Source organism: Micrasema longulum, unplaced genomic scaffold (genome assembly GCF_059751315.1).
Source record: "Micrasema longulum isolate JH-2025_06_02 unplaced genomic scaffold, ASM5975131v1 h1tg000575l, whole genome shotgun sequence".
Classification (NCBI taxonomy): domain Eukaryota; kingdom Metazoa; phylum Arthropoda; class Insecta; order Trichoptera; family Brachycentridae; genus Micrasema; species Micrasema longulum.
Genome location: NW_028277771.1, coordinates 23542 through 48901, shown reverse-complemented (window position 1 = coordinate 48901; position 25360 = coordinate 23542). Strand labels below are relative to the sequence as shown.

At 33.8% G+C, this 25360-nt stretch overlaps 1 protein-coding gene across 1 annotated transcript in view; it reads right to left on the bottom strand.

Annotated features, from left to right (window-relative positions):
- Nucleotides 1-9119: 9119 nt before the first annotated feature.
- Nucleotides 9120-25360, bottom strand: part of LOC148280491 (uncharacterized) — a gene marked incomplete at its 5' end in the record, with an annotated part of 28764 nt that continues 12523 nt past the window's right edge. Inside the window, 12 exons of the mRNA XM_088228289.1 lie at nucleotides 9120-10691; nucleotides 11346-11540; nucleotides 12670-12897; nucleotides 13205-13403; nucleotides 14141-14269; nucleotides 15644-15785; nucleotides 16556-16739; nucleotides 18474-18644; nucleotides 20119-20365; nucleotides 20749-22491; nucleotides 23905-24173; nucleotides 24997-25245. Of these exons, the coding sequence (XP_088084415.1) occupies nucleotides 10574-10691; nucleotides 11346-11540; nucleotides 12670-12897; nucleotides 13205-13403; nucleotides 14141-14269; nucleotides 15644-15785; nucleotides 16556-16739; nucleotides 18474-18644; nucleotides 20119-20365; nucleotides 20749-22491; nucleotides 23905-24173; nucleotides 24997-25245 (3874 nt within the window). The remainder of the gene's footprint in view (nucleotides 10692-11345; nucleotides 11541-12669; nucleotides 12898-13204; nucleotides 13404-14140; nucleotides 14270-15643; nucleotides 15786-16555; nucleotides 16740-18473; nucleotides 18645-20118; nucleotides 20366-20748; nucleotides 22492-23904; nucleotides 24174-24996; nucleotides 25246-25360) is intronic.

Genomic DNA, 25360 nt, shown 5'->3' with positions numbered 1-25360 from the left:
TTCATATTTTGTGTATGCCTTATTGCTTATATTTACGCCTTGGTGTCTATGCAAATATTCTGATTTATAAGATGCGGTATTGAAATTGTACTGTTGCTAATTGTACTAATAATTTATCTATTGTCAATATTATTTTAAACAATAAAAAACTATAAACTTTTTCATTGTTTTTAATGTCTTCCCCGGATTGGTATCTGAAATGTAAGCCCAATGAGGAAGTTCAGTGCCTTTTTAATTTTTAAAAATTTATTTTCTATTTTTATATATCGTATTATCAGTGTTATGATTTTTTAAAGTTTTGTATTTCTGAAATAACTCCGCGTGGACGTCAGAGGTTGTTATCTATTAGTTCTTCCGATTGGTTCATTTACAGTAAGCCAACCGGATATCCTTCACAGCTTTCATATCATTGGTTGGTTCATATGAACCAGTGGCGTCAATCAAAGTAGTGCATTTTTATCAAAACCTTTTTTACTATTTTTTTCGTATTAGAAATCATCCTTCATGGGATGAATTGCCAAAAAAATAAAATTCTTAGTACATTTTCAAGAAACTGCGCTACAATTTAATGCTTTAATTTTTACCTTGCGCAAGAAATCATTTTTTGTATCCAATTTCCCGTAGGGCTGAAATTCCTCATTACGTTCATATAACAAATGATCAAGTAAGTATGAATCCAGTGTTTTATGAACCATTATGTGGCGTAGACAAAAGGGTAAAAGAATTATGTCGAAAACAAGAAGTGTATTTTATACTTTAAATAAAATAAAGGCAAAATAAAATGATGGCGTCAACTAGGGCCGTTTTGTTGAACAAATGAAAAACATGTGATTATTTGATCCTGAAATTCGGCTTGAAATAATATTCTTGTTTCATTTTTGATCTAGCTCACTGGTTGCGCAAATGGATACTATTTATTTGTTATTTTGTGATAACGTTGTCTAAATTGGACTTCCATTCAAATAAGGCATCCAATAAATGCACTCAAATCAAAGCAATAAAATCAGAGAAGTTTTTTAAATCACATTTATTAATCCAAATTTAATAATACAATGTTTATCCTAATGGCGATAATATAATGAAAAATGAATGATTATAAAATATCAATAATATTTACCATAACATAAATGTTCATCCCATTCGCACAAAATTTGTAGGCACCTTAAGTTAAAAAAAATATGAAAGAAATAGTTGGTATTTCTATTTGGCAAATCAATTAAGTTCTGATGATAACAACAATGGTGGCTCATTTGTTAACAATTCCACCGTTGTAAAAATATTTATTTATTTGACACAAGTTTTATGATAAGCGAGTAACTTTTGTACTTGCCTATTTTCAGAACATTAATAACATCACATTTGATTTGCATATATTATGTTTGTAAATGTATGAGGTAACTCTTAAATAAATCAATTTGAAGAAATGAAATAAAAATCATTATTTTACCATAAGAAAAACCAGATTCATTTTGATAAAGTGTAACAATTTAAGAACTATTATTGCATTTAAACATGGAAGAAATAATGTTTGATTCCCATAACAACATATGTATATATTTCAAAAGAAAATCAATGAGCAGCTCTCTATTTTAATAACAGCAAAAAGTATGTTTATTTTACTTGACAAAACATTTGAAAATCAATGCAGACTCTTCGTTAGTCCATTTATATGTGTTTTATTCTTAAAGATTGTTGTGAAAACTTTAAAAAAAATGAAAACACAAAGGCAACATTAAAATAAATTTTATCCATCACAAACCTATATACAAGCTTTATTCAAATGTTTTATTTGTTTCTATGCAATTAACATAGTCTCATATATTACATATTATGCAATACTTGTAAACCTAATGAAATATTCCACCAAATGACAGTTGTTATTCTATGCTTCAAATTAGTTGGTATTTTCATCTCATAATTTTTACCAAACACACATACTGCATGGCCTTCTTTTATAACTGTGAAGGCCTATATTTTTGTAGCTACACATTGCTCTATAGAGCGACCGTATTATCTCGTGTATTAACCTACAAAATACACGAGAAAACCTGTTTTCTCGTGCCGCGAGAGTGGTTCAGAATAGCACCTCTGAATGACGAAGTCCAGATGGTGTTTTTATTTTTTCATTAGTTTATAGACTAACAAACGAAGGTAACTAATTATTATCGTAGTAATTTTGAAATTAATCCGCCCGTGATATCAAGAGTTGTCGTCGGTGAGCTGTGCTACCATTCAAAAGTAGAACCCCCTAGTAATACACTAAACGTTGAAAAAATGGCTACCTGGAAACCGGAAATCTATCACAATACACAACAACACTATAATCGATTAGTTATTGTTCACTAGAACCAGTGATGTTTCAAAGTAGTTCATTTTTATTAATTTTTTCATACATTTTTAAGAAACTTCGCAGTACAATTAAATGATCTAATTTTTATTGCGCATAAGAAAACATTTTTTTCTTCATACTTCTTCATTATGAGTCAGTTAATCTGGTTTCTCTCGTGGATAAAGATTTGTCGTAACAAATTTATAATTTTATATCATTACATGAGCTGTAGATTAATGTAATTTGTGCACAATGTTCACCAATATCACACAAATTCATTGAGGTACAAAGCGTTATAAGACTTGAAGATGACTGTTATAATTTATTTGGCACTTATTTGAAATATTCTAATTCCTAATGGAATATATTGTATACAATATGTAGTAAATATTCTTAATGGATTAGCAGCACTGCTGAAAATGGAAACAATAGTATATTAACACACTACTATGTATATATATAGATTTATTATAATGTTACACTATCAAAATATGTTTGTTTATGGTTATATAATTAAATATATTTCTACTTTTGGAGCCAACTACTCAAAGTACAGAAGAAAAACACTACGGTATAAGAATATGGATTCATGTATTAGACTTTATGCTATAATTACCAATTTAATACGAAGATATCAAAAATACAAAGCAAAATGAACATAATATACATTTACAGTAGATACCAAAATGTGAAAATTGATTGTGTCAGATAGACGACACCAAAAAAGGATCTAAATATTTTTATATAGCACCAAATCTACATCATTTAGATCCAAAGATGGCCGCCAAGTATGCACAGTTGGTAATTCTAGTTTTTATTTTGACACATCATTTAATTTCGTTACATGTATCTATGCTGTTCACAGCACTGACATATAATAACTAGACACGATTTTTCCTTACTAACTGCATCTCAGATTCAGAAAATATTACATTGCTCTCAACAATTCGATAAACAAAAAAGAGATAGCAAATCACGATACACGTGAAAATATTTGCGTGAGAAAGAGATACATATTTCCTCAGCTCATATTTCTGTGTAACTCGTTTCCATAACTACCGATACTGGCTGTCAGTGTTATTATTTATCTGTGGCATTTTTTTCATAGCGTCACATCTAATCCTGACAAGAGTGCATTAGAGAATGAAGGAAAAGAAGACAACTACCCACAAATAGAAATACCATCCAACATGCACTTGTATTATGTCTGCTTAATTTTACACGTCATTCGTTTATAGTATATTTATATTTAAACAATAGAATAAGATATCATCCAACCAATACATCATGGTTAAAGTGAAGATCTCTTTCCGGTGTACGCTGCAATAAAAGGATGCCTATTAAAACCAAAGGCAAAGTATACAAAACAGTGGTAAGATCTGCGATGTTGTACGGTGCAGAATACCGGACAATATGCAAAAGGTACGAACAACAGCTCCAGACAGCTGAAATGAAAATGTTACGCTGGGCAGGTGGTGTATCACGCATTTACAGGATCCACAATGAGTATATCATAGGGTCACTCAAAGTGACACCGATAGCTGCAAAGCTCAAAGATACCTGGATGATGTGGTATGGTCACGTCATGCGTAGAGATGAGATATTCAGTGAGAAGAGTGTCTAACATCCTAGCTAAACGTAGAGGTAGAGGCAGACCCCCAGCAACATGGTGGTCTGCTATTGAGGAGTTTACAGCACAAATTGTTCTCATTGTGACAACCCAGGACAGAAGATCCTTGTGCTTGCGTACAAGGAGGCTCGACACTGGATGAACCAGTATGTAGGAGCAGGAAAAGAAGAAGATTAATAATATTACGTGTTTTTATAACATTAATTATTTGCTTCATTTCAATTTTCCGTAAATTTGTAAACATTTCAGATGAATCTGTGTATTATTAAAATATTTTATGTGTATATATAATTATATAGTGTACATACAAAATGCGTTATTTTTTAATGCTGATCAATCGGGAGATATACTAAAATACCTGAAAATATAAAAAGTTACAAATTGATTTCATGTTTGCAAGACAGATAACGGATAAAAGTAATCAAATAAGTATTTGTATTATTTGTAGATAAGGTTTGATTTAAATAGTTTAATTATATGTAATCACTACATGCTTTAGACAATTTAAAATTAGGATAGGTACATTACGTGTTTTTTTTTTTAATAGACAGTTACCGTATCTTTACAATTTACACAGATATTAAAAAAGGTGGCCATTTTTATTAAGAAATTCATCAAGACCGAACTCTGAAACAATTTTATTAGATAAACTTACTGACAATGCGTACATGTACATAAATAACTCGATTACAATGGGAAGTTAAGAGCTGTCTTCAATTGTCTATTGCAAAATCAAATTTTCTGAACGAAAGTGTGTATATTTTTATGATTTTTTTTTTTAAAATGTACAATTACACGTTACCGATGATGCTTCAAATTTTTATACAAATACAGTAGAACTCCGTTTATCGGAACTCCTGTCATCCAGATTGCCAACTGTATTTCGGCACTGAACCTGAAAATAAATGCTCGTAAACGAGTTTCTTCATCAAAGCATGCTGGACATGCTTAAGTAAGTTTTTAATATGATTCCAATTCACTGTATTATTTCAAAAGCAAAAAAAAAATATCTTAGATTAAATTTTGAATTTTCTTTCAAAACGTTGCCTTAGTTTAATGGTTATTCCAACTATCTGGATTTCTGCGTACGGATAACGTCTGGCACTCATTAACTCGGATAGTTGGGAGTTTTACTGTATTTAGCGTCATAGCTAGGGTCATGAGCGCCCCTGGCAAGATTTGAATTTTGCACCCCCAAAGACTTGTTTTCTAGGAAGAGAAAGAGGAAAGAAGGCTATGGGTCTACAAAGTGTGCCCCCTGAGGATTGCGCCCCTGGCAGCCGCCCACCTGGCCAGCCCCTAGCTACGACACTGACTGTAATAACATTTTAATTAAAATAAATCTTTATTACTTTCAGACAACTAGAGATAACTCTATCAACTTCCCATTGTAATCGGGGGGCACTGAAAGTTGTGACATAAATATCATTAATAAATATTTCAACAATAACATGCGATAAATGTAGTGCAAATATGTGACTATTCTTATAGGACATTTATTATAGTTAATGGCACAATTTAAAAGCTTTTCTTTACATATAAATATTAATATTTTATTCAATATGACTCTTATAAAAAATACACAAACATTACATTTTATATCCTCAACCGAGTATTGCTGCAGAGGTATTAAACATTTGAAAATAGTATTTGTTTGAACTCATTTTTTGAGCATATAAAATAATTATTTGATAAAGTGCATTCATATATTTGCAATTTAATAAATTTGTGCATAATGATTTTACTTTCTTAATTTATTTTTAAAAAATAATATCAACCAAAAAAAATTGAGTTATGTACAAAACTACAAAATCCCTGTCAATTACTCACAAATATTTTCATAAAGACACCAATTTCTTCTAACACAGCCAAAAGCATACGTATACTTAATTTGTAAATTGTAAAAGATCTTCTTAAACAAAATAGAAATTGTTTTGTTATAACCATTTTTATATGAATTGTTTCAAAATAATTAAAAATTTTCAATCCATATATGTTAAACTTCTTGTGTGCTTTGTAAAATAAACAATCATACATAATTTCATTGTAAATAGATATTTATTTCAATACTCTAACTTTTATTTTATATACAAACGCGTTTCTTATATTGTGGAAACAGTTACCACAAAAGCAAAGTATGCAAAGATCACTAATTTATGGGAAGACAAACACACACTACCATTGTCACGAACGATAGCTGAGATTTTTTATAAAAATACTAATATTATTAACCTCTTGATGCCAAGAATCAATGTTGACAATTGTATATTTTTTTTTATCAAGCCACTAATTTAATAAATGGTTATTACAGATTTAAGAGCATTGCTGGTTACATAATAAGTTGGAACTGATTTGTTCACTGCCAAAATGATTGGTCTTAAATAAATATAAAAAGATTATACACAGCATTGTTCTTAACTCTGGCCTATTAAAGGAGATAGAAAAATCAGTACACTACTGATTTGTGGGTACATTTTTACTCATTATTTAACATAATATTATGTCATGTGACCTGGGCCGGGCATTCATAATATAAACTAGTTCAGAGGAATTAAATCTAAGATAGAATAACTATGAGTAAACATTTTTTTGTAACACTTATTGACACATTTTTATGTAGCATGTTGCATCGTATGTCAATACTATTTCCCTTCTTTACCTGTCATCTTCCAATTCATTAGTCAGACAAGTAAAAAAATAAAAATATTTGAGTAAGTATGCAGTTATGTGAGTTGTAGTTACTATATTTCCTCTGGAGGCTTTTTCTACTTGAGAGCAAATCACACATTCCTATTTTATTTTGTGTTATTGTCTCTGGAGCCGATTGCTCTACAACAAAGGTATTCAATTATGATACATTGCCAGTATCACTCCAATACTTTATTCATGTATTGTTTTTTTGTTATTTTATGTATAATTTATTTATGATTAATTTTATGAAAGTATCCATATTTGCCATTGTTTTTAGATAGGTATTTATATTTTTTGTACATTTTGTTTCATTGCGCAATTGACTACTCTGTAACTAAACTGGTCTATGTAACATTTTTGATAAAATCGAGGTATGAGCATTTTTGAACTTAAAAAATTAAATCTATCCAGCCAAAAGTGGTCTATATTTTATTTCAGATATATATATATATGATACACGGGTGCATAAATAACATATTTACCACTTAAGGTCCAGGGTAGTCAATTGTTTGACAATTTTTTTGAAATGTTGTTAAACACATTAGCCATTGAATAAACAAACACATACAAATCCCAATAAACGTTTGAGTTGGAGTGGGTTTCGAAACTCACATAAATATTTATTATGATATTTCAACACAGCGGAGTGGAATTTGTGACTCGCAGTTGTCTTATTTTGTAGATTTTTCAAAACCATACACCATTGGGTTTTGAAACTCCTCTCTGATTCACCACTCATAATTTCAAAATTATACTAAAAAAATATCACTCTCCACACCATTATTCCTCTAGCTGCACCAAATGGTGTATAGGCCACTGCATTGGTTCACCAATCGCAGCTTATTTAATTTGTTACGTAAGTCAAGACTTACAAATGAGTTAACAGGTAAAATAATGGACTTAATTAAATAAATAAATTTACATAATAAATTATTTAGATTTATTCATATGCATTCTCAAATATACAATAATTACCATTTTGAATTATTATCTCTAAACTTTTAATTTGGATATGTCTGACTTATGAACTGAAGGATTGATGATTAAAATTACTAAAATATTATCTTTATCCCGCCTAAATATGAGGAACATGTGAAATAATGACTTAGTTTCAACAGCATTGAGCATATTGAAAATCAAAATAAATTACAAAACCATAATGTTCATCAAATACTTTTCTAAAAACATTTCTCAGAACAATTTACCTGCATTAATTATACAATACACACTTTCTTCATTACATTAAAACATAGAAAAAGACACTTAATTTGGCTTCCTCGATTACGAACATTGAAAAACATATCTTTTCAAAAAATATGTTCTCTTTTGTAAATAACTCATTGAGCATATAAAGAGTATGAGCAACAGGTGATGCAAGTAAGATATTAATAATAAAAAAAGGAAAAACTTAGTCAAAATAATATGGTGTAATTCTGTGTGAGTTTTCACAGGAGCAGCCATTTTGTTTTGGTTCAAAAATTAAACTCCGCCAAGGAATCAGTCAAACAACTGTATTTATGCCAATGACCATCCAATAACATATAATAAATAGACACATTACTCCTGTACTAGCTACATCTAAGATACAACAAATATTGTGTTGCTCTCAACAATTTGAAAAAACAGAAAATTTATATCACGATACACACAGAATCATTCAAAGAAAGAGAAATTAGAAATTACAGCTGGCAGCTGTCAACATTTTGAAAAATATACCTTTAAATATAACTAATTATATACTTATTCCATAAATTCTGTTGTATTTACGAATGAAACAGTATACAGTCAACCCTAATACAACGCGATTAATTCGTACTGCTTTATATGGAAACCTCGTTATAAGAAACTCAGAAATAATACGAATTAGATTATCAATGTTTTGAGTACGTCCAAATGTTTGTAGACAGGCTGAATTTCCTCCCTAGGGAGTTATTTAGATTGAGTAGGTGAAATGGTGCAGCCGGATGAATCTCACCCACGTGATAAAGGTTTAAGCATTTTTACTTCACAAAAGTCAACAGATAGAAGAGTTGAGGCAATGTGGATGTTTAAACATAGGCAGAATGATGAATGTTGCACAGTGTGTAAAGTGGCCACTTAAACCAGCCAATAACAAGTCATAAGCCCTGTAAATAGCTAGACTTCCATATTCCCATCTCAAAAAGGTTTTCCCTCTCTGTTGCAACAAATTTAGATGCAAATCAGATTAGTCGTACCACATTATCAGAAACCACATTAAGCTAATTTCAGAAATAATGAAATAGAACATAAATCAGATCGATTTTTTTTGCATTACATACATATCACTAGCCCAGAGCAACAGTAAAATAAATCCGAAATTTCAAAACAAAACAAAACAAACAAACAAACCATCACGCCGTTTTCCGTAGGGGTAGGCAGAGAGGATAGAATGCCACATCACACTATCTTTGCATACAGACCTCACTTCTTCTACATTCATACATCTTCTCATGCACGCACGCCGATTATTCCTACTCTTGACATGTCCATCTTCAATTTGCCTTAAATAATTTAATTCAGTCGGACTCTTTGCAAACCTCAAAGTCTGATTATCTCAGAATATGTCCTTCAGTGATATTTAACTGTTGCTTTGGGGCAGCGATGTATAAAAAATTCACTCTCATAGTTCAAGTTTTGAAGGATACCTTCAATAAATAAATTTGTATACAAACGTTATACAAATAGCAATGCATATTTCTAATTTTATTTATTTTAGGTTAGGTTTATTAAATGTGATAAGCTCACATATTAAAATCATAAACCAAAAAAAATGTTCCTGACAAAAAAAACAGAATAAATATTAGATGCAGTTCATTCATCATCACTGTCACATTTTATTGGCCTAACCCTTTTTTTCCAATGGGCCAAAAGTCCTCTTCACATGCACCTGAACACATTTAAAGATAACCTTATATTAAATTAAAAGAGCTCGGTGCTTTATCGTTTGCTCATATTTAAGGGAATCTCCTGATTGTTCATAGATGACATTTGTACTTCCCAATCAAACAACGAGCAGATGAACGCAATAGACACACTTTTCAAGTCATTTACGTTGTTGGAATGTTGTTTTGAATGAAAAATACAATTTATGGAAACTGCATTATAGGAGGGTTGTTTGTAATTTTTGCTTTGTAAGAATATTGCATTAGAAGGTTGACTGTTTATACATATCTGTTTTGTTTTTCACAGTTGCAGTGCAATTAAAGCATATTTTCGTCACACACAACAGCATATTTCTGCCTAGCATCATGTCTGAGCATGATGAAAGTCTATTAGAGAATGGAGGCACGAAAGGCAATTACCCACGAATTCCAATTTCATTTTTTTCACACTAGTAATGTGTCTTTTTAATTATAAGTAATTGATTTATGCTCACTAAATCACATACAATGGGGAAAAATATGTGATGATTCAATTAATGATTGAACTATTCTAGTACTACAAAACACAGTGGAAAAGTACCTCAATCATATATTCAAAATTATTTGAACCATAGTTACACATTACCAACTTTTTTCATGGAAACATGGAAGTGTAAAATCAATCATTTGAATACAGCTATCCCATGTAAAAACTCTGTATAAATTTACTAAGAATATAACAAAGGAATTCTTGTGTTGATACTGTAATAAAAATCGAGCAATGTCAACATTTGAACAAATATTTTTCAAATAAATGTCAAACGGAGAAGATTGCCCGAGATACTTAAATGTAGCTTGGTAAAAAGTCAGTAGAAACTACATTTTCCGTGCCCTGAATGTTTGATCATTGACATAATTACAGTGTTCATACACGGGACAGTTATTTTAGTGAATAAATAAAAATACACCAATGTCAACCATCGACGTGGAAACGAATAGAGTCATCCATTGAGAAAATTATGATGATTTTACTTGGCATATTCACGGAACTGCTTCTTCATCCGTTCCATCATCAGAATTGTAAACTGGGGCACCATTCTTCATCTGAATAACAGATCTCTTGCGGTTCCTATATTCCTTCATATCTTTTTCTATGTTTCTGAAAATGAAACATATTAATTATTCAATTTATAGGCACTTTTTAAAGTTTAACATCAAATTTCAAAAAATAACTGGGAATAAAGAGGGCTTGAGAATGGGAATTTAGTTGTGGTAGAGCTTGGTTCAGACACCACTTTCAATAGACTGAAGACTGTCTATATATCAGATATTCACTCCAATCAAAGGCTGCCTATATAACATCTGCATAACACCTATTTTTTTCCTCTATGGATGTGAATCGTGCCACTTTACTTACGCCTAAAACAGCGAAATACTGAGTTTTGAGAAAGGATATCTAGGAAGAATTTTGGATGTGCGGTGGTTTCACTTTTTAAAAAAATTAAGAAATAAGAGAACGAACTTGATACAATTAGATGGGTCATATATTACAGATGCCTCCTGAGAGCCTTAACTACGTTTGCCTATTTTAACAGGGAATCTGATTCACTACTATTTTTCATGTCAGAACTACAAGACGCGGACCTGACTTTGGAGGACACACCTGGAGGCTGTTTGTGGCCATCATATGTTCCAACTAAGAAGCAGACATGGAAAGAAGAAGAGTGGGGTACAAACCTCAGCCATCTGATCCATGAATCCGCGACACTATCAAGGAACCACAACTAGGTTCATAATATATAATAATATTTACCTGGCACTAATGAGAGGATGCAGCGCCACCTTGAGGCTAGCGAACAGGCTAGGCTGAGCCACTTCCTGACTCTCCAGCAGGCTGCACAGCAGACCGGAAGGAGCACACGGAGCGCTGCATGCCCTGTTACGGACACTAGCTGTAGGTGCCTTCCTTCCTCCGCATGGCGCTGACATCGAGCGGTTTATTTTACTACTGGAAAGAAAAAAAACTTAATAATAAATAAGGCCTCAATTATCTGCATGGTCAAAACACAATCGGCTCGAATTGTATAGAGGTGTCCAAATTAGTATGATACAACAAAAGGAGCATATTTAATATGTTTGTTTCTGTTCATCTTTACTTTATTTCCTTTTTCTTTATTTAGAATCAATTACATATATAGTTTATAATAATGATGATTTTATTATATTTTATTTGCTACAATTATATTTATGTACTTTTGTACTATATATTTTAACCTCTGGGCGTTTATTAAATCAATAAATATAATTTATTATAGAAATAAAAGACGAGTGATATTTTAATCCTCAAATTTGAAATATCCAGTGGCCGGTTTCATTGTTTTCGAGAAATCTTCGAGACTGGTATCTTTATTAAGGAGTTCAGCATATTTATACAAAACAGAGATAAGGATAGAGAATTCAAAATTGTATGAAAGTAAATTAAATAAAATTCTTTTTATCTTATGGATCACTAGCAAAATCTTTTTGGGTTAACTTATAAGTTGCAATATTGCTATTTTAATGAGTTTAATTATTCTATATATATTATTTTTATCTGCGCAATTTTCGATCCCAGAAACTGCCCCTTGTAAAACAGAAAGTAAAATGGCCTAAGTTTTGGCACAAGAATTACTGTATAAGAAATACTTGCACATTAACTTGTACCATTTTCTGAGGTATGCAATAAGAGCTTTTTCGAAAAATTAAATCAAATTTGGGATGTGTTCTAATATTCAGCATCAATATATAAGGCGGCCTCCGTGGTGTAGTGGTCAAGACGCTTGACTCACGCACGGAAGGTTCCGGGTTCGATTCCCGGTGAGAACACAAAAAAATTAAAATGTGATTTTTCTCAAGCCTGGGTGCTCTGTGATATAATTCACCACTGTAATTAGGCCATCTGGCCTGTTGTGGTGCAAAAAAAAAAAAAAAAAATGTAAATAAGATTTCAAGTCATTTGTGTTTTTAAATGATACAATATTTTATGCGCCAAAATTTAATAAGTATTCAGACCAGCTTTTGAGTTTGTATTATGCAGCTTTAAATCAAAAGGTTTTTTAATAATTCATACATAAAAATAATTTGTTAATATTATATACCTTGATGATGATGTATTAGTGTCCTTTTCACGGGTTTCTTCTTCCTTTTCGATGTTGTGAACTATGGTAGGAGTACTGTCTTCGAACACGCAGTTCTCAAGGGGACCGTGTCCTGTAATTGCCGGTTTGGGAGTCTTGAATTGAGGAAGATGGCGACTCTCCACAAACTGAACCAGACTTTTCTCTCTCACATAGATAAAGGGGCGAATCACACGGAGATTCAGCTCTCTGGAAAATTTTAATTGTAATTTAGAATATTAACTCTCAAGGCTACATAATATTAAGAGATACATTAAGGTCCCGCTTAACGCTACTCTGCTTAAAGTTGTTTCATTAATACGCAGTAATATTAAAATTCCCCAATATCGCAAGCGGTTTTGTTGCTTTGATAATTTTATGCTTCAATATGGTTAATCAATTTATATCAAAGTGAGATTTCTCATTTCATCTGCTTAACATAGTTAAGAGACAAACGAAGTATTATAAACATCAGTATTTAAGACATTAAAAATAATTTCTATTCATATCCACTCACTTGATGTAGTAATGAGCCTTCATAGTCTTGAGCCTGCCGTTACTGAAGACAGATATGATGAAGCTTCGAGCTACATCATCCAAGTGCTGCCCTGTAGCGATGACATTATAACTATGCTCTGATGCCGCGCGATAAATCTGTCGACGAGTCCAATGATTGGTGAAACTACACAAGTCCTGATCACGATGTTTGCGAGACACTGGAAGAACACAAAACAAAATTATATCGCATAACTCTTATTAAGTTGAGGAGATTCAGCTGGCTGAGTCACACACTGCAAATCCCTCTCGAGAGCCTTAATCACGCTTGCCTACTTTACAAAGCAATATAATCTTTAGTCCTGAGTATCCGCTGCTGACAGTTTGTCACTAGGGATGCAGAATTAATATGAAAATATGCACAAAAATTGTCAGCTGACCGAGAAACCTATAAGAAATTTGTAGATACCATGTGTTTTATTTTTTATCTTTCTGGATCTTTGCATGTATGTATTTTCAAACAATTAATATATAAATCTAAATTTTTCTAACTGAATTCAATACAAGTAAACACAATTTTTATTGCCATTTGTGTAATTACAACATGGCAATAGAATGACAATATCTGACATAAGCCATACAAATAATTTACCAAACTCACAGTGAAAGGGAAAATGAAAGCAGTAAAGTTAATCTCAATAAAAATCGTGGTTTATGAAATTTAAATTATTACAGAGTAACTCAGTTTTTGACAAGAAAAAAATATTTTTAGTATGAGGAAAACCGATAAGACCCATGATCTTTAAAATTTAGTTAAGTAGTAAATTATGCATTTTTCAAGAAGTTTCATAACAAATCTCGCAGTATCTACTGTTTTCCAGAACAAAGATAAAAACAACCAAATACTTTAAATTTTATCGTAATAATTGATTAATGTTATCATATTCATTAAACTTACAAAGACATTGCGGAGATGTAGTATTTTCTAAGTTATCTTGATAAATATATTTGATTCCAAGGATTTTGCAATAGGACATAAGGTGTATTGGGTCTACGTCTGATAAGCCATCTCTAATTGTCACAGCACCTAAAAAAAAACAAAATTATTAACACATGTCTTTTTAAAAACATAAATAATAGAAACTAACTACTTAAGTCTTCTCGCTCAGTGCTAAGAGTCATGGTCTCCGGGTATTTCAGGCACCAGGTGTATGATACGCCTCCATTCGTCCAAGTTGATGGGAGAATTTAATGATGACCCAGTTAATTCCTGTATTTGATCGGTCTATCTTGTAGATGACTATCCTCTTGCTTATTTGTCCTCAACTGTGCCTGTTACTTCAAGCTTTTTGGGACTCTCCTCGCTCGTAAATAGCAGGGGCGTGCGGTGAGGTTTTCAATTAGGGAAGCAGTTGCTTGGTACTAGGTACATAGGTGAAGTATGTGCCTACTACTAACACAGTAATTCAAATTAAGCACTTTGAAATAAACTAAAAACCATTTTTTTGCCATAATTCCAGCATAAAAGAGTTATACTTCATAGTTTAATATTTTTTTACAGGACCTCGACTCACATGTCTTATACGTGTATGATTCATATCATTAATTGTAGTGCTTTCACACTAATAGATTACGCAGACAGGGTATAGTTTAAGCGTATAACCGAGTTACACAATTTAAACCCGCGCTGTGCCAGTGGGTACCCTGAAGACATCGGACCCTCCCTGTATATTATTATATTGTTACCCTCCTGTTATATTGTTGCGTTAACCAGTTTAAGCGCTAAATTTGTTATAAAACAGTGACAATATACGGAAAATAAACATTGATTAGTTTGTTAAAATTGCTTCCACAGAGATACTAATGATCTCAATTTGGGCATATGCGGATTTGTGAATTCAGTACTGGGTGACTGCCTCATAGGATTCAATAGACTTATTCAGTGAATTTTACTTCAGTTCGCGCATAACTGCGCAGGCGAAAGGTTGTGTGGGGGTTTATCACTCATCTACACAGCGCATGGCCTCTTGTCTAAAAATGTATTCCCACTAAATATTCCTTGAGATTTGCTAACAGCCAGTAGTCACTGGAGGCTAGATCAGGTAAATATGGAGGGTGTTCAACCAATTCAAACCCAGCTTTGTGAATAGCAATCATTGACAGTAACGCCTTGTGTGCTGGAGCATTGTTCTGATAAAACAATATCCCCTTCCCAGTGCAGTAATCAGCGGCCTGTTGTAACTAAACCATTGCTGGTTTCAACTTGTCGCTCGGTACTTTACCCGTAGCCATATTGGGCTACATAATGCGTACACATCGGCTCGATTAGTCAACTTGAAGCAGGTCAAAAATGGATCATATCAATCAACCCTTGTATAACTTTATATTAGTCTGCTATGTAACATGTTTCTTTGTTTAATTTATTATTATTTATTTAAGTAATAAAAGTTTATGTATTTACCGACGGTGAAATGTATCCCTTTAGCTCTGGCGTAAAATTGATACTGATGCAGAGTATGGAGTAGGCTAAGGGAATGTGCCCCTCCAGAGAGACAAACCAGCACTCGGTCTTGATGACGAATCATTCCAAACTCTTGTATCGCCTGAACAAAAAATATTCACAAATAACAACTCATCACAGTGCTGATCAATTAACGCCAATTATTTTCAAAATTACGACAAACAATTATGATTGAATATTTGTTTAATTAATGATAGAGCATCTAATACCGTATTCTTCTGGAAGGAGCTTCCGGAACGACAGACCAAAGGGAAACGGGTCCTGCCAGCAAGACTCAATTTATGGTACGACTTGTATAACTGAATGAAGGTCATTCTGTTGGCAGTACCCATGCCGCTCCATATAGGTACTGCCAGCAGGACAACTCTGTTTGTTTGGACAACGTTTTTTTTTACATTTTAGTTCATAAAAAAAGTAGCTTTTAGCTAGACTGATTGTTGAGACATCATTAAAAAAATTACTAAGACAGATAAAAACGTACTACGTATTTTAAAACAAACTGCATTCTGCTATATCTAGAAATTTTCGTATACCGGGCGGTCGCAAAGTCCTGTTGGTAGGACTCTATTGTTCTATCATTAACCTTAAGAAACTCCTAGACCAGTGTTGGTCTAAATAACTAAATGTATTAAAGCAACTTTGTGTGGACCAACATGTATAAACCTCAGATTTAATTTTAAAAATATATTTTAAAAGCTACAACAAACTTACAGCGGGAAATCACGCCTCAACACAATAGCAGGTTAGTAAGTTGCGCAACGTTCCCTTCAATACAGTCCACTCTCCTAAATTTTCCTTTTCCGCACACCTCCTCCTCTCCTCAACACTAAGATTCAACCAAATAGTACAAACCTCGACAGTCCCCTTCCACACGCTCTTGGGGGGACAGTGCCACTTCTCATCTTCATCGTAAACACAATCTCCGGGGTACTCCGACTCACTGCTGCTTCCAGAACTGAGTCGACTCCGATAGCTCTCCCCCGGCATGGTGCCTGCAGTTGAGGACATGTGTTGGCGACAAGACAGCTCTGAACATCTGCAAAAAATGACATCGTTCACATCACAACAGAAAAAAATATTACTAGAACTTACTTTGTGCTAGTACAATAGGGTCTTTTCATTGTTTCTTTTACAACTTTTTAAAAATTTAAATTACAATAGTAACGGATTTATATTTTATTCCATGCAACGTCGGACAAATTTTCTACAAAGGTTTAAAAGATGCATATTTTTAATTACCTGAAAACAAGACATTTCACGTCCTATGGGACAAACGGGATGTATTACGTTGGTGTGCCATGCTTGTACGCAATGTTTATTAAGAACGCATCCCTTGAGCATGATGATTGATGTCAAAATAACTTAATGTTTTTATGCAAGCTTTTAAATGGTATTACTGACTGCCATAATTGACTTAGTTTAATTAATTTCCATGTCTCCTTTAAACGTACCCATCACACCAAATTAGTTTACTGTGTCGAGGTAAACACTAATGTACCAAAAAATTCATGCATACAAAGAATTTGCAACTTGTATAATAACATTATTGGAGCCAATGCGAGTGATATATTTAAATTGAATAATAATAAACTCAAAGGGGAAATCAGCGACAGCATGCAAGCATTTTCATCGTGGGTAAGAAAGGATGGGTAAATACAATTTTATATTTTTATTTTAAATTTAAAAAGGTAAATATGTACAAACACTTAATTTTTTATTTTCCAAATTCTATTATATTTATTTTATTTTATTTATTTGGATAACAAACAGCTATAGTTATCATTTATATATATTACAAAACAAATAACAAATAAGCCAATTACAGGTTTTCACAAGTAGCATCACAGTGAGTTAAAAAAAAATCTCAAACATAAAATGAATAGTAATTAAATGTAAATTCAGAAGAAAAAATACTACGAATTATTTCGAAAGCGAACGCCGTACGTCATTAAGATTATTTGCAAATAAATCTATGTTAAATTATTTATTTATTACATTAAAATTATTAAAAGTTCGCCATAAATATGAATTTTGCCTATAATTAGATGAAACAAGAGGTATGTGAAGAAGAGGGTTATTTCTTAAAACTTTGGAAGGAACATTGATAGAAAGTTTGCAAAGTAGTTCAGGGCAGTCAATTGAAGCAGAGGCAATTTTAAGTAAATAAACTACATCCGCTATTTCCCGACGTTTTTGCAGAGGCAATAAATAGGTGATGTTTTTTACATATATTAATATACTGGTTGGATTTAAACTCAAGCTTCAACCGGAAACACATGAACTTTACAAATATTTTTTTAATATTTTCAATGCGTGATATCTGCACATTGTACATAGGATTCCATATTTGAGATGCATATTCAAAGTTGCTTCGCACTAATGTACAGTAAAGGATTTTAAGTGTCTTTGCCATAGTGCCAAAGCTTTGAATATGCTCATTTTTAAACCCGACACTAGTTCTAGTCGGTGAGTTCTGCTGATTGGTGAGTTGGCTTCCCGGAAACCGGAAATCTATCACAACACTATCGTTGATTGATTAGAAGAACTTGTGACGTAATTCAAAGTGGTTAATTCATTCAAACATTTTGTGGATTTTGTTTTCGCTCAATTCTTGCCGCGTATAAGAAAACATTTTTTTAATTCAAATTTTTATAGCACTAAATTTCCTTACTGTGTGATTGTTAGAAGAGGGGGAGGGTAGGATGGAGTGGAAACTGGAAAAGGATGGCCAGAAATGAAGTGAGAACATGTCAAAAGAGAAATTGAATACCTGGCAAAGTCCTCTGATGAAACAGTGTTGTTGCCGGATATTTTAGAACTGAATGAATCGGTGTTATATCCACTAGATTTCCTGGACTCGCTCGAGTCGACCGAACTTCCCGTGGATGCTCTACTGGTTCGTTGGGAAACTGAACACTCCGCAGAAGATGAAAATGTAGATCTGAAATTAAAACTAACATGATAGAGTAGGAAGGCTTATATGTTATTCTTATTTATATATTATTTATTTATTTCGACGGCTTACGCCTTTGACAATGTATAAAATAATATTGAAAAACAATTATAATCAAAAAAACACCTGAACACAGTATAGAAAATATAGATACATGAAATAAAATCAGCAGAAAGGAAGGAAATAATAAAGAAAAATTAAATAAGAAATTATAACATAGGTATGCAGCAAATTAACAATAAATAAAGGGTTTAAATATAAAAAGTATTGAAGTAACAGAGGCGATGTATCATAGCATAAACAGTAAAACGAGTGTAACACTTAGTTCATTTTTATAATTTAGAAAAGAAGTGATTAAAAAGTAATGATTTTAATTTGTATATAGATAAATGAAATAAATCTAAGTTTCCATGTTTGTTTGCTAACATGTGGAACTGTGGAATAGGTGAGTATTAGCATAGATCAAACTATACAAATCAACAGCAATAGAAGTATTTTATCTCGTTTACCTACTCATCCAATAAATGGCAATAAAAATCTTTTTTTTCAAGGGTAAATACTAAACAACAAATAAAAGGAAAATTATAGACCTTTTAAATTTATTCAAATTGTAAATTCAATGTGGGATTGCCCTGAACTGTTATCTCTCATCAACTTCAGGGTGCCTGGAAGAATGACTAGACAGGTGCCACCGTTTTGCAGCTATAATTCACTGATAGTGTATACTTGTAATGCCGTATTGAACAAACTTCATGAACTCGGCAATTGTTATTGACACGTCTCGGATATCCGAGACGTGTCATGGTCCTATGTATAGTATATGGTCCTATAGAACAAACCTTTTGAACTTTTTCAAAGATGGTGAATGGTAATTATATTAAATTATTTATACATTTCATAATATAAACAATTTTTTGTTCACATTGCCCAGCTGTATGAAACAGTACTTACGATTTTCTTTTTATATTACTTTAAAATATTTTATTATTTAATTGGTTTTTTACATTTATTCTTAAATTGTTCAAACTTTCTACTGAATATGTTGTATAATTTTTAGGTTAATTTTTTTTATGAATCTTGTATAATTTTCAGATTTAATTTTTTTATAAATCTTGGGTAAAAGGAAATTTATATTTAAAAAAAACATATATATTAAGCCAAATATGTTAGTATTATAAATTTTTGTAAAAGGCTGATATGCCGTTTAAGTTAATAAAATAAAATAAATTAAATATGTACCAATAATTATTCTTTTGGAATAAGGTTTTGAAATTAACAAACTTTATAAAAATACAATCAAAATTAAGAAGGGTTTCAAAAGTAGGTAAAAATGTGTCATGAACTTTAGATCAGAGGTACAAGGTTTGGCCCCAGCTCTCCAAGAAATTGATCCTTATTTTATATTAGCAAAGAACATATTATTCTAAAGAACAACAATATTATTTAAGTCTTAAGACATTACCTGTTGTCCTTTTTATTTTCACAATCTCTATGAAGCTGAAAATCCACTCTGCTGTTGGAAGATATCTTCCTTTCAGGATTATCATTTCTGGAACAACATGCCCTGTAGTCATCGGAGCATACTGGAACTCCTTCAATTATATCGGGAACTTCGCTTTTCTCCTGTCTGCCCGTATTCGAGTTCTTCGAGCGATTGTAACTTCGCTTACGACGGTAACAGGAGGAATCAGAACTAGGACGCCTCTTCACTGAAACAAATTTCTTACAATTTCATTTTATAATTCAGTCGGATTAAAGCTAGCATATCTAAATCTTGAGATTTTTAAGGTTAGTTATTTAGTAGAGAACAGTTGTGTCATAAATTATTCTAGTAGCCAATAATTTAATGGGGAAGTTCAATGGTTTTGTAATTTTGAAATTACTTCGCTAATGACGTCACAAGTTCTAGTCGGAGAGTTTGGCTGATCGGTGAGTTGGCTTCCTGAAAACCGGATATCTATCACAGCACTTTAATTTTTTTTAGATTTAGTTCGAAGTATTTCATTTTTATTAATTTTTTCATAAGCTTTCATCGATTCAAAATGAATGAAGTTAATGATTTTGTAAAATAACAATGCAACATATTTCTTACCTGCGTCTCCACAAGATGGATCATGCTCGAGGAATGACATATTAATCCCACTGTCTTGAGAACTAACTGAATTATTATGATACCAAATGCGATTCTTGCAGTACAATTGTTGGCATTCACTCTCCGTGCAAGAATTCTCATCATCCGACAGCTTCTGTGAACTGATGGATTTGGGGAGGGTCACGGTAGTCACGGAACTGCTCAAGACCTGAATAATCGTATCAGGGCTTGAAGTGTCGCTTGAATTGAATGACAAACTTCCAGCACAAGGAACGTCATGTGGTAGACTATCGGGTGAATGCTGCGGCGATTGGCCACAGTCTGGTTGTTGTCCGATGGTTTGGAGGGCCCGAAAAAAAATGGGGCTTTCTTTTCCCAAATCCACTTCCACATTTGGCGTGCTAGGCTTCTCAGTCACTAAAATAACTGGACTAGTTGGAGACTTCCTCAGCGGTTTCTTAACTTCTTTAATAATATCTGTCTGGAGGCTCGACGGAGGGGTAGATTTGACTCTCGGTAAAGATACTTCTGATCCGGATCTGTTTCGTTTTCTTACCATATCTGGGGGTGAATTTTTCCGCGATCCATTGGGAGACGACAAGTAAAAGCTGACACCGGAAGAGTTAACATCTGGGGAAATCATTTCATCTACTTGATTCACCATTTCCCTAATCTCGTGTTTAACTTCACTAGCCATTTCTCTGGAAACTCCCATGAGGTACTCGGCTACATCGGATATCGAAACGGAATTGGAATCTAAGCTTTGGTTCGACACATTACTAGCGTTGCGACAGAAGTTCCTATTGGATAATTCTACCGCTTCTGAATTTTCGAGAACATCTTCCACTTTTGAAATGACTTCTCTTATTTCGGACTTAATTTCGGTGGCTATTTCTTTGGTCATTTCTTTAACATAAGCTTGTAGGTCTTCGGAAGTATGCGACGCTACAGACACGGAAGGAGATGCGCGTCCTAGTTGGCTGCAGTCCGAATTAGAAGCGCCTTCGTGTTCTTTGTGAGTATACATGAAACTGGATGAGGGTGAGTTATTTATGAAATCGTCTAGGGAATGTAAGTCAGTTTGGCTACTGCAGTTGCAGGTTTCCAAAGTTCTCATGTAAGAGTTATTGGTTCCTAAGCTTAATCTAGTTTGAGAACTGAGAGTGATCGGCGGGCTGTCGGAACCTAAACTATGACACCTCGCTCTGGACATTCTAGATTCACTCTTGATTAACTTATTGATCGGAGCATTATAGAATGTTCCAGTTGTGACTTCTTCGCCGACAGCAAAATGCACGGGTGGAGGAGTAACTTTTTTAATTTTAACAGCTTGAGGTTTGACTAGAGCTGCTTCTACAATGCTAGATTCTCTGGATAAACTTCTAAATTTGGAATTAAATATGGCAAATTCACTAGTATCTATTGCCGATAGGCTGTAGTGTCTAGGAGAGGAACAAGGTATTGGAGAGCTTCCACCGGAATGTACAGAAGAAACACTCTTCCTCCCCGAATTAAACAATGCAGGATCGAACGGCACGATGTGTTTGACATAAGCTGAATTTCCTAGAAGCAGTTCTTGCGCCTCCATAGGAAGCATGTACCAGCGTAAGTAGTCAACTCTTGCGTTAAATTTACAGTCTGGTCCTCTTAAAGGATATCGCTGCGCTGATTTTCTGGCACTGTTGAATAAATTACGAGCCGTTTGGAGGCACTCGTAAAATGTTTGTGGAAATGTCCCCGGACCTGCAAATTACACAAAATAATAAAATTTGTATAAAAAATGTGAATCCTTACTTATTATTAAAATATTATCGCAAAATCTTATGTCAAAAATGGAGTACAGCTACAATCGATAAGGTTTTGTGTTCCTCTGAGATTGATGTATTGATTATATTTCTTTCAGTATTTTTTTATCAAAGCTTCTCGGCGTTTTAATGTTAGGATTACGCTTCGATTATATACATTGTACCTATATAATAACAAAATGCCTATTTTCAGCTTGAACCAAGTTTTTATATTGACCAGTGACCGAAATTATCAATTATCAATGGTCAAAGCTGAAAATTTGCATTTTACATATTTTAATTATTATTTGTTTTAGCTTTTTGTATGGGTTTTTCTTCCTTCAAAAAAGCATTTAAAAGGTTTTTAAACTGGTTGGAATGGACAACTAGGCTCGCCAATTAATTGTTATTTTTTATTTTTTTTTGCACCACAAGAGGCCAAGAGGCCTAATTACAATGGGGAATTACATCACAGAACAGCCAGGCTTGAGAAAAATCACATTTTAATTTTTGTGTTCTCACCGGGAATCGAACCCGGAACCTTTTGTGTGCGAGTCAAGCGTCTTGACCACTACACCACGGAGGCTGAAACAACAACAATGTTTGATACAACGCCGGTGGAAAGCAAGTTTTTTTTTAGGATTGAGATGGAATTGAGGATGATAGAGCTTCCAGTTAAGACCCCGAAAATTGGTGTTGGGATTCAATAGATACATCTCATCCAGGGGGCAGTCATAGTAATCATTTAATGTCTTGTAAGTTTCTATCAAATCCCCTCTCTTCTGTCATTCTTTTCATGATGTAAGTCCTGATGCTTTTGATCTCCCATGGTAGGCCATCTTTATTCTTATTATCTTCTTCTAGTGCCTTGCCGAATCTCCCGACGTTGGCGATCACTACAGCGAAAGCAAATGTATCTGTCCTGGGCTAATTTTACATTTCGCAGCCGGGACGACTGCCTATTGATGTGCTGGGAAAAGATGACCAGAGTGGTTTCCCGTTGCCTTCTCTGGTGAATTTTCTGTCAGGATTACCTTCCCTTAGCTGGTTGGTTTTGGTTTTGATGCGCCAAAAACTCGCCTTTCATCCTCTCGTTATCTGCTGTGTTCACACCGTTATGAGTGTAATCCCATTGCCCGGGGTTCGCGACGTGGACGCTAACGAGTTGGACTAGTCAGTAGTGTTGCCGGTGGAATGCAACTAGGCGTTCGCAGCATTTTATAGAATCACATCCTCCAGCAAGATGTGACTCACTGCGACCCTACTGACAGTTTGAACCCCCCTTATTATCTAATTATAGTTGATTAATTTTAGTTGACAAACTTAGAAACCTCTGCAATAATTTTATTATCATAAATTAAAATACAATTACCTGAACCAGGTTTTTCATTAAACGCCATCTTTCCTTCAGAGTAAGAGATGGAGAAGAGAGATTTCTTAGCCTGGATGTTGGAGTGAGTGCGGTGACTCCAGCGACCAGTTTTGGGATCTACTGTGTACTGGGGAAGGATCTTCCAGGCCTCGGTGGCGACCATCTTCAGGGCCTCTAGGACGAAGGCCAGCTCGCTGTCGGAGACAAAATAGGGCAGAGATATGCGGCAGAATCCAGGGCGCAGGTGTTCGTTGACAGATTTAGAACATCTAGGGAAAGTAGTAAATTGATAAACATAATATTTGTATTCATTTAAAAGTAACAATGAATAGAGACTCCGTATCACAAAACTCACTTTGATTTTACCGTAGTAGGGGAGATAATTCAATAGTATCTCGACCAAAAACTATAAAAATTGATAGTGGTGTCAGCCCTGGACATCGCACAATATGCTAAACCGACAACAGAGGACGCGGTCAAAAATGCTATAAAAAGGAGAACACACAAGAGATTATTCTCTTTTCCACGCCGACAGCCTCCGAGCTAAAGTGTGACGTTTAAGCTCTTGATTGTAATTTTTTTTACTCTTACCATTGGTAAATTCAATGAAAATAAATCTTATGTATGTTATCCTGTGCATATCGACTATTTAAGTTCAATACCGGAAAAAAATCTTTGTTAAAATGTTCAGAAGAAAAAACTTTTATTTTTTATTTTTTAATATTCGTTATAGGCAGGCAGCCTTTGCTAATGCGCCTATTTCTCGTGTACTACCTTTTGTCTGCGTTCTTCTTACTTCAAAAAAGTATTCAAACGGTTTTTGAACTGGTTGATTGAAATGGAATGGACAACTAGTCTTAGAAATTTATTCCAGTCTGAAACTACCCCCCTGGAAAGGAAGTTTTTCTCAAGATTGAGGTGGAATTGAGAACGATAGAGCTTCCAGTTATGACCCCATAAATTTGTGTTGGGATTTAATCAGGAATTTTCTCTTTCTGTATCTTATGCTAACCTAAGGGTGGATTTTCTTTGACTTGAATTTCCCCTAACACGAATCATCTTTATTGACGGTACTTCCTATTAATCTCTTACCCTTCATCTCTCAGCAGTTTTGAATACTCTCTCTCCAGATCCTCGTCAATGCCTAAGGTGTCTCCGCTACAGTGGGCACTGGTCGCCTGCACCCCGAACACGTCGCTCAGCACGGCGCACACGAAGTTGTGGTGGAGGAAGGCTCCCCTCGGGTGGCGGACCATGAGGGGGAAGATGGGCACGCGCTTCCTGTTGTCTCCACTGAGGAGGATCAGCTCCGGTGTGTTGCGGACGTGCGCCAGGACTTGCCTGAAAATAACATCACAACGATAAGAAATCCGGAATACTTACATCATAGATGGGAAAAAAAGTGTCTTAAATCTGGTGCTACAGGAGGAAATTAAAAATCCCCTGGGTCGACAGA